This window comes from Pteronotus mesoamericanus, unplaced genomic scaffold, assembly GCF_021234165.1.
Source record: "Pteronotus mesoamericanus isolate MK-2021 breed Mesoamerican mustached bat unplaced genomic scaffold, CSHL_Meso_final contig_74, whole genome shotgun sequence".
Classification (NCBI taxonomy): domain Eukaryota; kingdom Metazoa; phylum Chordata; class Mammalia; order Chiroptera; family Mormoopidae; genus Pteronotus; species Pteronotus mesoamericanus.
Window position 1 is genome coordinate 13,275,292 of NW_026555247.1, and position 15,761 is coordinate 13,291,052.

General features: G+C 37.4%; 1 protein-coding gene across 1 annotated transcript in view; it reads left to right on the forward strand.

The window, feature by feature from the left end:
* Positions 1-7,496, forward strand: part of LOC129078820 (desmoglein-1-like) — a 35,382-nt gene extending 27,886 nt beyond the window's left edge. The window contains exons 15-16 of the mRNA XM_054583809.1: positions 3,980-4,188; positions 6,432-7,496. Of these exons, the coding sequence (XP_054439784.1) occupies positions 3,980-4,188; positions 6,432-7,490 (1,268 nt within the window). The 3' untranslated portion in view covers positions 7,491-7,496. The remainder of the gene's footprint in view (positions 1-3,979; positions 4,189-6,431) is intronic.
* Positions 7,497-15,761: the final 8,265 nt, after the last annotated feature.

Genomic DNA, 15,761 nt, shown 5'->3' on the forward strand with positions numbered 1-15,761 from the left:
ATCAGTCTGTTTAAAGACTTGTCAATTTTGTTTATCTTTCCAAAAAACCAGCTCCTGGATTTGTTGATCCTTTAAATTGTTATTTTAGTCTCTATGCCATTCAATTCTGCTCTGATCCTGATTATTTTCTTACTTCTACTCGCTCTGAGCTTTGTTTTTTGTTGTTGCTCCAGTTCTTGAAGCTGCAGGGTTAGGTCATTTATTTGAAATGTGTCTATCTTTTTTAGGTAGGCCTGTGTTGCTATGAACTTCCCTCTCAGGACTGCCTTTGCTGTGTCCCAAAGTTTTGAACTGCTGTGTGTTCATTTTCATTTGTTTCCAGGAACTTTTTGATTTCTTCCTTGATCTCATTATTAACCCTTTCATTGTTTAATAGCATGCCATTCAGTCTTCTTAAGTTTGAATATTTTTGAGATTTTTCCTTGAGGTTGGTTTCTAGTTTCAAGCCCTTGTGATCCAAGAAAATGCTTCTTATAATTTCAATTTTCTTGAATTTGTTAAAGCTTGTTTTGTGTCCTATCATATGGTCTATATTTGAAATTGAAAAGAATGTGTATTTTGCTTCTTTGGAATGAAAGGCTCTATATATGTCAGTTAAGTCCATTTGGTCTAATGCATTGTTCAGTTCCACAATATCCTTGTTGATGTTTTGTTTGGAAGATCTATCCATTATTGATGGTTGGGTGTTAAAATCCCCTACTATCAGTGTGTTGCTGTCTATATCTTTCTTGAATTCCTGCAAGATTTTCTTTATATATTTGGGTGCACCTATGTTGGGTGCATATATGTTTACAATGTTTATGTGTGTTTGATGGATTCTTCTGTTGAGTATTATAAAGTGTCCTTCTCGGTCTCTTTTTGTGACCTTTGTTTTGAAATCTATTTTGTCTGATACAAGTATTGATACCCCTGGGTTTGTTTTCTTTTTCTGCCCATTTGCTTGGATTTTTTTTTTCATCCCTTTACTTTCAGTCTGTGTAGGTCCTTTATTCTGAGGTGTGTCTCTTGTAGGTAACATATGTGCAGGTCACGTTTTCTTATCCATTCAGCTTCCCTTTTCTTTTGGTTGGAGCATTTAATCCATTTACATTTAGTTATTACTGATAGGTACATATTCACTTTTTCCCTTTGTACTGGTGTTCCTCTCTCACTCTTGTTCTTCATCTTCTTAAAGCAGTTTCTTTAGCATATCTTGCAATACTGGTTTGGTGGAGGTGTATTCTTTTTGCCTTCTTTTGTCTAGGAAACCCCTTATTTCACCTTCCATTTTAATTGAGAGCCTTGCTGGATAGAGCAGTCTTGGTTGCAGGACTTTGCTTTTCATTACTTGGAATATTTCTTGCCACTCCCTTCTGACTGGTAGTGTTTTTGTTGCGAAGTCAGCTGCTAGCCATACCAGGGCTGCCATATATGCTACTACCTCTTTCTCCCTTGCTTCCTTTAGGATTCTGTTTGTCTTTGATATTGCCACTTTAATTATGATGTGTCTTGGAATGGGCCTCACTGGGTTCCTTTTGAATGGGACCCATGGGACCGTCTGTGCTTCCTGGATTTGTGTGACTTTTTCTCTGCTCAAATTATGGAAGTTCTCCATCATTACTTTCTCAAACAGGTTCTCTATCCCTTTGACATCCTCTTCTTCTGGTATCCTTATTATATGGATATTATTACATTTCAGGTTGTCCTGCATTTCCCGCAATGCCTTTTCATTCTTTTTGAGTCTTTTTTCATTTTCTTGTTCTTTCTGGGAGCTTTTTTCTACCTTGTCCTCCAGCTTGCTGGTTCGATCCTCTGCTCCATCTAGCCTGCTTTGGATTCCTTCTACTGTGTTCTTCAATTCAGAAATTGTATTCTTCATTTATTCTTGCCTCTTATTGATAGTTTCTATGTCCTTTTTCATTCTGATATAGTTTGCAGTAAGTTCCTCATGGTTTCCCTATAGTTTTTTGTAATTCTCTCTGAGCTCACTGAGCTCACTGAGCTTCCCTAGAATCGTTGTTTTGAACCCAATATCTGATAGTTTGTCTGTATTTCAATAGTTCTCTTTCTGGGGATTCCTTCTTTTCCTTCGATTGGGTTTTTGTTTTTTGTTTTTTGTCTTCTCATTATTTATGAGACTCTTCTTTTTTTGCTTCAGCTTCTTAAATTGATCTGGCTTGACTTCTTGACTTTGTGGAGTGACCTTCTATGATAGGAAACCACTGTTTTTTCTTTTTGATCTGCCTCTGATGATGTCAGATGTTGACCCTGTCTGACCTTAGACAGTGTATTCGAGACTTCCAGGAACCTACTTTCTGTGGTTGTCTCCTTTAGTCTAATCTAGTCACTGCACTCAGCAGTCAGGCTTAGGCACCACAGGGCACGGCAGAGCCCCTCCTAGGGGCAGGGCTATTGTGTCCTCTCATGCTGCTGCCACTCAGCTGAGTGGTCTGCCTGAGCAGGATGGCTGATGCCATATGGGGGATGAGTCAGCACTAGGACCTTGCCTGCTATTCCCTCAGTTCTCCCCAAAGCCTTCTTGCCCAGGCATTCTTCAGGCATCTCTAGCCCACTCTGCCCCCACCTTTGCCAGAGACCATGTTAAGGGGCTGCAAATAAAAATTTATGCATTGGTCCTTTAAACAGCTCTTGGTGTCTCCAGTCATCCATCTCTGGCAAAGAGCAACCCTGCCACTTTTCATATCTGGTTTTTTTGGGCTCTCATGCTGTAAGATGGAGATCCCCACTTATGGTTTAGACCCCACTCTTCACTGGGGGATCCAACTGGCCATTTAAATGTGCCTTTGGTGCTGCTGCCTGTGGACACCCCGCCCACCTTCTTGAATCTCTACCACACTCCTCACCAGTCAGGTTCTGCCAAAACTGATTCCTCTTTCTGTTCAAGGTTATAAGGTTCCTCTCTTGCTATTGTTCAGCTGTTTTTTCCAGGGGTTTTCTTCACAATTTAGTTGTAATTCCAGATTGGTCCTGGGAAGAGATCAGTGTGATTCCATTCACTTCTCTGCCATCTTGTCCTCTATCTCCCTATTTACTGATGTTCTCAATACTTGTCAAATTGTCTAGGATTTATTTATGCCTTTTTTCTCTCATTAAGTCTCAAAACTTTATCCAAAATTTAACAAAGCACAGTGAGAGGTACCAAAGGAATAGATGAGTGGAACACACTGACCTTAAAATTAAGATCTTTAAAACATTAAATCATGGGACACCTATGCCATGTAAACATGTCCCTGCCCAAGGCTCTTCTGTAGTCCAGACCATCGTTGTATCTTATGTCCCTCGAATACTGTAAGAGACCTCTACTTACCCATCACATTCAAGTGCAGATTCAAGGTCCCATGTAATCTTTTCCCTTGCCTTAGCCATGGCTGCTTCTCTGAAAGCTGTTTTTCAGGGTTTTCACTGGAGACCCTGTGCTTCTTGTACATTGGATTAGTCTCATACTATTTAATTTGTAGACTTTAGGATATTTCCCCCTAATATTTGTTAATTTAAAATTAAAATGCTGCATTAACTATGTGTGGTGCCTGCTAGATACTGGAAATATCAGGGGAAATACTGTAAAGTATATCATGGTCTAATCAATTTGAACTACATCTTAAACTAATACAAAATAATATTGACTGTGAACAGTAATTGAAAAAATTTAATTAAAAATAAATGAAATAAAAAATGAATAAATAAAATAATTTCCAAACCATACATTTTTGTAAACTCTATGCTTTTTTGTAAGTCTTCTCTTCTAGTACAACATATAGTTACCAACAAAAATTTAAAACAATAATTAAGAAATTAATTGATAATATTATTTTGAATTAAATATCACATTTATTATTCCTGTATTTAGATTTCACCGTCAGTTTTTTCCTTGGCTCACAAATGCATACTTAGATGAAAAAACCATACATTAAAATAAGTCACTGATTTTCAGTCTATAACACACTACATGAAGTAAATTTAATTTGATTTACACTTTCAGGGGTTTATACAAGTGAGTATGGTGGTCGAGAAATGCAAGATATGGGAGGAGAAGAAAGAACAACAGGATTTGAACTAACCGATGCAGTTAAAACATCAGGAGCACCTGAGACATGTCAAGAATACTCTGGAACATTCAGAAGAAATTCTATGAGGGAATGTAGAGAAGGAGGTCTGAATATGGACTTCATGGAAAGTTACTTCTGTCAGGTAAGGGCTCTAGCCCCCATGCCTTCCTGTCTATCCTGCACTGCTGTGCTCTAGGTTCCCACTATTTCCCAACAGGGTTTGGCAGGTATCTCCTAGCTGGGCTTCCAGCCTCACATCTTTATGCCTGGAGGTCATTAGTGCTGCTAAATAATACAGCTACAACTCTGACTTAGACCTGTTACTCCTACACTTAAAAACAGCCAATGATCCCCAGCTGTATTTTCTCTATGGCATCAAACCCAACAAGGCATATAAGCTTATTTGCAAATTGACCCCTGCCCTCACATCTCCAATTACTCCTTACTACTAATCCCACTTGCCAAGTGCCATAGACTTTGTCACACAAGTCTATTGCTCTCCATGCTTTTGCTTATGCTGTGCATATACTGGAAAGCTTTTATCTGGTCATCATTCTCATAAACCCCTACCAATCTTCAAAACACCATTCAAATAGGACTATCTCTGAAGTTTTATTCTTGACCATTTCATTGAAAATAGGATTGGTGTTTCCTTATCTGTATTTCTGCAGTACACATTCTTCTCAATTCACAATGGGGTCATGACAAGTTGACCCCTTTAGTCCATGATAAGTTGAAAAGATGTAAATTGAAAATGCATTTAATACACCTAACCTGCCAAATACCCTAGCTTAGCCTAGCCCATATTCACTGAATGCACATCACTTTTAAACCATTATACATTAAAAAATTGTTAAGTTGAACCATCATATACCAGGGATCATCTATACTTTACTTATACATTTTATAGACCATACCATTGATAAAATCTGTTGGTTTATGTTACCACACTTTTTGGTGACTCAGATATGTGTTCTCCATATTATGTTGCCAGTACCTAGTTCAGTTCAAGGCACATAATAAACATTTCATAAGAGTGAGTTCAAGAGCTGTAGTACAATTCCAGAACATTCTAAGAACCAGTAAGAATTAATTTTGCCATCCACAGGTAGAGACAGAATTGCCCGTGGTTAATGCCATGTGATACCTAAGCTTTAAGGAATTTACTGTCCTTGGTATACTTAGATTTGTCTACATCCTGGCAAAATGCCTTCCTGAACTCTCCTGAGGGTTTAGATGGTAGGTGATATTTTGAAATGAGTCTAGTATAAGCCTTTCAAATCCCAGCAGATAATAACAAGAGGTCTGTTGCTGAAATCCATAGGAATGTTTCCTATCCAGAGCCAAACAAATTAATATATATTCATGAAAAGTACATTTCTGCCTCCCAGCTTTTGCACTTACAGCTCCTTCTGCCCAGAATATTCTGTCTGCTGTACTCACCACCACTTGATTCAAATCTCTCATCAAATATTACTTTTGGAAATGCCATCCTTGACCATTCTACCCGAAAGAGAACCTCCATCACTTCCTATCCCTGTACCAGCTCCTGACAAATAAGTTTATGTGTTGTCTGTCTCATACTACTAAATGTAAGCCCTACTAGAAAAAGACATCATCTAGTTTTGTTCTTTATTTTTTTGCTAATTTCCTAAAGAGTGTATTCCAAATGGTAAGGGCTCAAAAAAATTTGTGAATGAATAGTTCAATTAGTTGGTTTTCTAATAAATGTATTTTTGATACTTAACCTGAAAGCTTGCAATCCATTATCATGAACACCAAAGATAAACTAAAGTACACGTTGGTGGGCTTTCACTTTGAATTGAAGGAGATTCTAGTTTTAAAAATTATCATTGGTCACCTTCAATTCTGAATCCAAAAGTTGCATAGACCCAGAGTTAAATTTTTCTGTTGATTTGCTGAAAGAGCCACATTGAAATAACTTTCACAGATTTACCATAATCATTCAATGAAGGAAGGAAAGCAAAATCCTGAATAAATTTAAATAAGCTAATTTATATTAATGAACCAAAAAATTACACAATTACACAATTGGGTGTACTTCAGATTCAGTATTTTTAAGCTGGTCACAAAATATTTCATGGAATTTCTTTGTGTGCTTATGTGTTCAAAGCACACTGCAACAAAGCCTATCTATATAAATTTTAAAATTCAATATGTATTATTGAAATTACAGTTAAAATAATTTCTAAGAAAATTTTTTCATGCTGTTATTTGATTTTATAGAGCATCTCTAGTAGATGTTAGAAATTTGATTTTTATATACTTCTTTGGTAATGCCCTATACAAAATTTAAGACAAAGCCTTCCATTATTGTTAAATATATACTCATGATTTCATTTCCTCTTTCCTCTACCAATTTAGAAAGCATACACTTACGCAGATGAAGAAGGACGGCCATCCAATGACTGCTTGCTCATATATGATATTGAAGGCGTAGGTTCTTCCGTTGGCTCTGTGGGTTGTTGTAGCTTCATTGGAGAAGACTTTGATGACAGCTTCTTGGATACACTGGGGCCTAAATTTAAGAAGTTGGCAGATATCAGCCTGGGGAAAAGTGTTGAACCATATCCAGACCTTGATCCCTCATGGCCACCTGAGAGCACTGACCCGATTTACCCAAGGGGGGAAACAGAGCCCCTTGCTAGTGGACCCCCGCCCATCTCCCCACGTTACGGCACTACCACAGTCATTTCTGAGAGCACCTACCCCTCGGGACCTGGTGTACAGCATCCTATGCCTATTCCTGATCCTCTGGGCTATGGTAATGTCACTGTGACCGAGTCTTATGCCACCTCTGGCACTCTGAAGCCCTCTGTCCACTTTCATGATAATCGACATGCCTCAGACGTGGTGGTGACAGAGAGGGTGGTCGGCCCAATCTCTGGTGCCAATTTGCATGGAATGTTAGAGATGCCTGACTTGAGAGATGGGTCCAACGTTATAGTGACAGAAAGAGTAATTGCACCAAGTTCAGGTCTCCCCACCACTTTGACCATCCCTGATCCTAGAGAGTCTTCAAATGTGGTAGTGACAGAGAGAGTAATCCGACCCACTTCTGGCATGATGGGCAGTTTGGGTATGCACCCCGACCTGTCGAACGCCCACAATGTGATTGTGACCGAGAGGGTTGTCTCTGGCCCTGGCGTAACTGGAATTAGTGGCCCAGCTGGGATCATTGGAGGCAGTGGCACAGTCGGCAGTGGCTTCGTTGGCAGTGAAGCTGGAATCAGTGCCGGTGGTGCCGGGCTGAGCAGTCTGGGAGGAGGCGGGGGCCTGAGTAGCAGCATGTTGGGCACAGCCACCAGTGGCCACATGAGGAGCTCCTCTGACCATCACTTTAGCCAGACCCTTGGATCTGCCTCTCCTACTACAGCCCGAAGTCGAATCACAAAGTACAGTACAGTACAGTATACTAAGTAGCCAGGATCCCAGCACAGTTTTCCTCAGTAATTGTGATTTAGGTTCAGTTCCCACCACCAAAAGCTAACAATGTCATTTATGATGCACAACTAGGTGCTAAGGTAATTGTGGAGCAAGAAGAAACCACAATGAGAAAAATAGATGGAAACAGTGCTGTTGAGCAAGAGCCCTCCTTGGCATTTGTAAACTTTGTTTTCTAATAATACTACTAGAGGTTTTCTTCATTTTTGTGTGGTCTGTAGTACATCTCTAGCGTGTGGAAGAAATAAAACTTGGCGATATAAAACAAGGTCCTTAACACGACAATTCACATAATTCTTTTGCTCTTTTTTAATTTGCCATGTAGCTCAGGCAACATTCAAAAAGAAATAAGCACACCATATGTATTCCTGTATGTGGCACAAATTTGAAATTTGTGCCATATGCCCTATCAGTTTCACAGACAATATAAGTAATAATCCAACCACATATTCAACCCCCAGTTACCTATTAGAGAAAAAGAATCTGGTTACAAAGCAAAGTTCACCAGCCACGAAGCACTCCTTTCTTAGTAACTACACTAAGTAAAATAAAAATTAAAATAGGAAATGTTTTCTGAGAGGGATATTGCATAGGAGAGTGACAATAGGATTAAGATTCTTTTGGGTAAACTGGCAATGTCTGAGCCTGGGTCCTGAGATTAGGCTGCAGCTAAAATTTTTATGGAGTCTAGGATTGTCTGTTTCTAGTGTAGATGCAATATTAATTGATTCTGCCTACTGGGGAGATTGCAGGTTCTCACACTCATTTCTCCCTTTACCGCTAAAGCTCTGACTTAGTAACGGGAAAACCTGCCAAGTCCACTTGTCACAGTGAAGCAAGTAACAACTGACATGTTTGTCCTCACCAGTGGTAGATGACTTTCCAAGGAAGCAGATGGGAACTGCATTGTATTTTCCTATTGTTTATATTGATATTCAGCTTCTTTATTTTTACATCTCCTAAGTTAAAATGATTTACTTAAGCTGTGCTGCGTGGTTAATTTGGGGGCATTTTTTACACAGGATCTTAAAAAGTATTTTTAGAACATGTAAAATGTTTAATGGGGTAACTTGGACTTTTCCCCTAAAGTAACACTGTACTATTAATTTGAATTGCATTTAGTACATTTTTAAACAACCCCCAATGCTATTTTGAAGGGTCAACTAGGAACTTCTAACAGAGTTGATGATATTGTGTCAACACAAATGAAATTAGAGTAGAGAATGCTGTCTTCCTTATTCTGTCCCACTCCCAACTGAATTTTCTCACTAGCATAAATTTTACATCCCCGATTGATTTGTCAATGCACTTTTGGCTTACACATGCTCAAATTTACAGATTCCAAATTATATCTTTTGATATATTTTTCCACCTTCAAAATTTAGTGGTAGAGTATTTATAATGTATCATTTATGTCTGTTTGCTACATAGTTTCATCTGGTTAAATGTCTGTAAATAGAATCAAAGCATTCTTAGCCAGAGGTAAATTTACCATTGCATGGTAGGGGAATATTGTTTTCTTTTATAAACTCGGTGTTTAATATGAGTTTCACTAAAGTAAAACTGGATATGACAAAATCTTTTAAGGATTATTTGCCCCAATTACTCAAACTTCCCAGAGTTCTACAAGTCCAACGCTTATCAAAGGGGACTGAGGAATGAATTATTTTACCTACAGCCATTTTGCTCCATTGTTATAGCAGATGATGTCAACATTTTCAAAGCCACAATATACATCTTATTTTAACTCTGTAACCTATGTAAATTGTAATGTTCTATTGCATGCCAAAATGCAGATGTATAAATAAAATCATTCACAGAGAGTCTCTTGCTGCTTTCTCCAATTTGGGGCTTTCGTTAGCAATAGGTAATTTTTCCAGAAATAAAATTAAAGGGTATTTATTGAAATATACTTGAGTCTACAGTCATACCACCCCAAACACGCATGATCTCATCTGAAATATATTTGAGTATGCCTAGCTTCTGGGGTTTGATGAAATAACATCATTATTATTTAATTAATTAAAGTGTCTAATCTCTTAAGAGGTAGTCTATGGGGGCAGAATTTAATGCATTATCAATACTTATCTTATTATTTAATATCAACCAAAATACCATCTTGAGCTAATTTTTACACTGAATTCCAGATATACAACTGGAATTCCTGAATTCTGAATTCTGTTGCCTGATCCAGCTGAATTAACACTGGAAAAACTTACAAAAATTAAAAGTATGTATTACGGTTGTGTAAAAGCCTTATCGGAACATGTTTTATTTTCATGTATAACATTTATAGCCTCATAATTTCAATGTAATTTTCTGACAGAATTTTAATTATATAATTTCAAACATTACGTATTCACTCTCACTGGGTATTTTTAATTGTATACAAAATTCATTTCTGAATTTATATCAACATTTGAGTGTCAGCCAGGCTATGACATATATGACACACTTGGACTTTAGTAGGAGTTTAAAGGCGTTATAATCATTGGCTAAAATGGCCATGGCTATTTGGGAAAGACATTAGAAGCCCAAAACAAACTTTTAAAAGGATTGCCACATTTTCTCATGCCTATTGAATAAATTCCAACCTTTTTTGAGATTTTTAGTATTGTTAAGGCCTACTTCATATTGCCCTGGAATATACCAGTCCACATAGATTACTAGTAGCCATTTAATACAATCTGTCTTCCAGGTCTAGATTTTTCAGTTTATGTTGGGACAAAAGTATGAATGAATCAACCTGTTAGTTGTCAAATAATTTTAAAACAGTAATCTATTTTTTGCCCACAGCCCATCAGTTTAGTTATATTAGAACCACTAAACACATTATCACCCACAGACAGGCTTCATTTATTCTTTTCAGCTACCTGAAGATCTGCAAACTCACCATGATTTCTCCTGCCCCTCATTGAATTTCCATAAACCCTTGCTACTAAACAGATATCATTATCTCCATTTTTCAAATGAGAAAACTGAAACTTATGACCAGTGATTGATTCAGCCAAGGTCACACAGTAGAAAATCCAGAATTTAAACTGTTCCTCTGACTCGCAGGTTGGCTTCTTTCCCTCTATGCCAGGCAACGTCTCCAAATTCATAGCAATACTCAGTTTGTTCACCATTGCTAAAAATGTCAGAAACTAACAATAAAAGCTTAAATAAGTAATACAATACTCCCAGAATCACTGTGTCCTCACTCATTTTTTAATAGCTGTGATATAGTCACCAAGACGGTTTAGGAATAAAATCTTATTAATTAAGCTTCTATGTCAGAGACTTTCAAACTTTATTAAAACCAATCCACTTTGGGCACTTACTAATAACATAATTTTTGGGAACACACACTCTAAAAATGTGGCTTTAGTAAGTGTAAATAAGGCCTAAAAACTGACATTTTAAGAACACTGTGAAAAAAATTTCCATTATGTTCTATTATGCAAAACATTGATTACCATCAAATTTTTTAGCACTGAATGTAAGTATTTTTGACTAAAATAAAAACTTTTATTAAGTTCCTGTTGTTACTCCTTGCTGAGATTAGTCTGAAATAGAAGTTGATGATATAATATTGGCACAAGATTCCTAATAGAATTGGGCATTTCTCTTATACTTCTCAATCAATATATTTGAATGTAAGCATATTTCACTGGGTGTTCTTCTCACTGACTTATGATGGACAGGCTTGACTGCTTGCACATGCAGTTCTATAAGTTAGTCATCAGCTTTTCATAGTACCTAGTTGATTATATCATGGAATTTTGATGATGTTTGCAGTTCCTTGTGCTGGAAAACCCTCCCAAGACCAGAAACATGTTTTAAAAATCTGTTGCCAGGTTTCTTGTTGTAACTTTGTCATAATTGCCAAAAGATATATACCACTCACTGATGGCAACCACAAATTTGTCCTTGAAATCGTCAATAATAAAAAAACGGAAAAATCACTATTTGAGATCCAGTGATGAGGAACTGAATGCAATACTAATTATTTTTCAAAAGCTGGGATGAAAGAGTTTCTTTTATATATATATTTATTATATTTATATTAATTTATATTTATAAATAAATATATTTGTTATATATATATAATAAATATATAGATCATGCTATTACAGTTGTCCCTTTTTTCTCCCCTTTATTCCCCTCCACCCTGCATCCCCACCACCATTACCACTCCCCGCTTCGTTCACAGCCATGGGTCATATATATGAGTTTTTTGGCTTCTCCATATTCTGCACTATTCTTAACCTCCCCCTGTCTATTTTGTAGCTACTACTTATGCTTTTTATTCCCTGTACCTCTTCTCCCATTCTCCCCCTTCCTCTCTCCTCTGATCTCTATTTCTGTGATTCAATTCCTGTTATAGTTGTTTGCTGAGTTTGTTTTTGTTTTTAGGTTCAGTTGTTGATAGTTGTGAGTTTGTTGTCATTTTACTGTTCATAGTTTTGACCTTCTTTTTCTTAGATAAGTCCCTTTAGCATTTCATATAATAAGGCCTTGGTGATGATGAACTCCTTTAACTTGATCTTATCTGGGAAGCACTTTATCTGCCCTTTCGTTCTAAATGACAGCTTAGCTGGATAGAGTAATAATCTTGGATGTAGGTCCTTGCCTTTCAGGATCTTGAAAACTTCTTTCCAGCCTCTTCTTGCCTGTAAGATTTCTTTTGAGAGATCAGCTGAGAGTCTTATGAGAATTCCTTTGTAGGTAACTGTCTCCTTTTCTCTTGCTGCTTTTAAGATTCTCTCCTTATCTTTAATCTTGTGTAACTTAATTTGATGTGCCTTGGTGTGTGCTTCCCTGGGTCCAACTTCTTTGGGACTTTTTGAGCTTCCTGGATCTCCTGGAACTCTCTTTCCTTCACCAGATTGGGGAAGTTCTCCTTCATTATTTTTTCAAATAAGTTTTCAATTTCTTGTTATTCCTCTTCTCCTTCTGACACCCCTATGATTTGGATGTTGGAATATTTAAAGTTGTCCTGGAGATTCCTAAGCCTCTCCTCAGTTTTTTAATTCTTATTTCTTCATACTGTTCCAGTTGAATGTTTATCTCTTCCTTCTGCTCCAAATCATTGATTTGAGTCCCAGTTTCCTTTTCTTTACCATTGGTTCCCTGTATTTTTTTCTTTATTTCACTTTGCATAGCCTTCACTTTTTCCTCCATTTTGCGACTGTCCTCAACCATTTCTGTGAGCATCCTGATTACCAGTGTTTTGAACTGGCATCTGATAGGTTGGCTATCTGTTCATTGCTTTGTTCTATTTTTGGAGCTTTGATCTGTTCTTCCATTTGGGCCATATTTCTTTGTATCGGCGAACTTGTTACATTGGAAGGGGTGGAGCCTTAAGCATTTGCCAGGGCAGGGCAACTCAGGTCTCTGCATTGTGATGCTGTGTGGGGGGGAGAGGTCCAAGAGGGAACAATACCACTTGCTTGGCTCTCTGTCACTTTTTCTACTACCCACAAGCAGACTGGGCCCTTCTAGTGCTGATACCCAGGTGAGTGGGTTTTTGTATGTTCTAGCACCCTGTGGGTCTCTCCACCTAACTCTCCTGTGAGGCTGGGAGTTTCTCCCAGTGCCACAAACCCCACAGATTTTTATAGCCAGAGGTTTTGTGGCTTCCTTTTCCCACACTGGAGCCCTGGATTGCTCAGCCTGTCTCACTTCCCAGCTGTTCCTCCCAGTTTATCCGCAAGTAAATGTGGCACTACCTGGTTCACCAGCTGCTGCCTTGTTGCACATCCTCTCCACCCTGGCTGCCCATCTCTGTCCCTCCATCCAGTCTGGATGAATGTTCCTTCTTTAGCTCCTTGGTCGTCGGACCGCCACATAGTTCGATTTTTTGGCAGTTCTGGTTATTTTTTGGTTTTAAATTTGTTGTTGTCCTTCTTTTGGTTATGCAAGGTGGCAAAATGTATCTACCTATGCCTCCATCTTGGCCAGAGAAAAAGAGTTTCTATAGACATGGAGAATTGAAACATGCTCCAAAAGTTAAGGTGGCACAATTTCTGGAATATGGGACTTTAAGTCAATATGACTTAAAATATATATTGGGTGTATAAAGGGTCCCAAGCAATGACAGGAAGCACAGGGAAGAAGACATATTTTCCAACTATAGGAAGCTTTAACTTCTCAGGAAGCTTGTTCATAATATCTACAGTACAAATCATACTGTCATAAAAGAGAGCTCATATGGCCACATCTTAAGTCTTGAGAAGCTGTTCCACTTCTAACATTTAAATTATCACACAAAAGTTGTAGGACAACAACCTACTCTGCTTCCAGAAATCATATTCTTTTGCTTCTAATATACGTCTCTGAGCTCATTCATTGGGTCCCTAGACACTTCTATCTTGCAATTCTTCAAAGTTAATTACTTTGGGGATCTAGTCCTCACTTTTCTCCTTTCTAGAACAAACTCCATAATCTTTCTCTTTAGATGCTCTTCTCAACACCCACTTAACATATTCTAGGTATCTCTGGAATTCGCTCATCATCATCCATTTTCAAAATTTGTGGCTTCACCCTCTTAAATGTAGCTTTTCCTTCTTGAAATTCCATGTTGCTTTCATTTTTTTATTAATACAAAAATATTTATTGGGTACTATCATGTGCTAGGTGTCAGGAATACAATTTTGATTTTAAAAAATATGGTTCTTATTTGCATGGATACCATATTCTAGTGGGGAGGACAGAGGCTGACAGCAACACAATATACACATAAACTTGTAACTATGATAATTGCAAAAAAGAAGATGTACAAAGATCCTGACTTTTGTTCCCCTTTTTTCTAAAAGTCAATGAAAGTATTTTTAAGGAGGTGATATGCTTAGGTTTGCTCTTAGACATACTTTTTCCAGCACTAGTTTAGTAGACAGATAAGAGACTGGCCAGAACAGATGCAGTTCTCTTAGGAAGTTAATAATAGCAATCCAAGTGAGGGACAATAATCACTTGGCAAAAATAGTGGTTGTCTGATGGAGAAGAAGAAATTAATTTGAGAGAGATGTTTCAGATGTAAAGTTAATAAAACTTGGTCGTGGATTGGATATATATGGGTAAGAAAAAAATGTATTGAAAATATATCTTGAGTTTCTATCTTACACAACTACTTAGATGGGTAGTCTTATTGCCTGGTCAAAAGGAAAGAACCCATTCTGAGAGGGGGAACATAAAATTTTCAGCATGTTGAATTTGAACTGTATTTGAAACTTGCAAGAGACATTTGGATGTGGAGTCTAGAGCTCAGAATAAAAAGGGCCTGGACAAACCTACTTGCGGGTTGTTCTTGCAAGAGACCAATAAGAGACTACAGACAGGGAGAGGGATGCAGATGTAGGGCCATGCCTACAAGGAAACAGTGCATTGGATGGGTGCTGGAGAGGAATATGGCTGCAAAGAAACAGAAGAGTAAGAGCCAGGTTGTTGGGGAAGAAATCAGAAAATGAGGTGCTGTTCTTATTGTCTTCCTGTCTTCAAGACTGTATTAGGATCTTTTCATCTCAACATTCTTCCTTTGATTTAAATTACATGGGTCCAAACTGGTTCTGCCACTTCTTTGAAGGACTTTTTTTCTATCTGTTTTGCTGACTTTTCTTCCCTTTTAGCAAATAAATGTAAGTACATAAATTGTCTCTTCAGACATTTTCATGTCTTTCTCCTCATGCTCCTCCAAGTGATTTTCTCCACTTTGCAATTTCATTGTCACCTTCAAACTGACAACTTTCACATACACATTTCTAATCCTAACTCTCTACCTGTCTTCAGATGGACAGATAACATTAACTCATTTCTAAAAGATCAATTATGAAGCTTAAAATATTTTCACATATTGTTATATAATAAATACCTGCTGATGATAAAATATAGAAATAGATGAGAGGAATGCAAAATTAAACATACAATTTATTTTTCAATACACAGATTTTTGTAAATTATTCCAGAAAATTTCTATGCATATGTAAAAATGTGTGTAGGCAAGATATGTTCTTACACAAAAGTATGTACACACTGTTCTACATCATGGTTTTAAATTTACTGTAACTTGCTCTGCTTTCCATGTAGGTATATAAGAATCTATTACATTTTTTTATTCCATTATACAAATATGCCCTAATTTATCTAAGAAATTCTGCTCCGATAGACATTTGGGTTATTACCATTTTTCACTAGTGCAACAATAATGCAAAAAATTTCCTTTATGTGCATATTTAATTAGTTGTACCCAAAGTATTTATTGAGAAATAG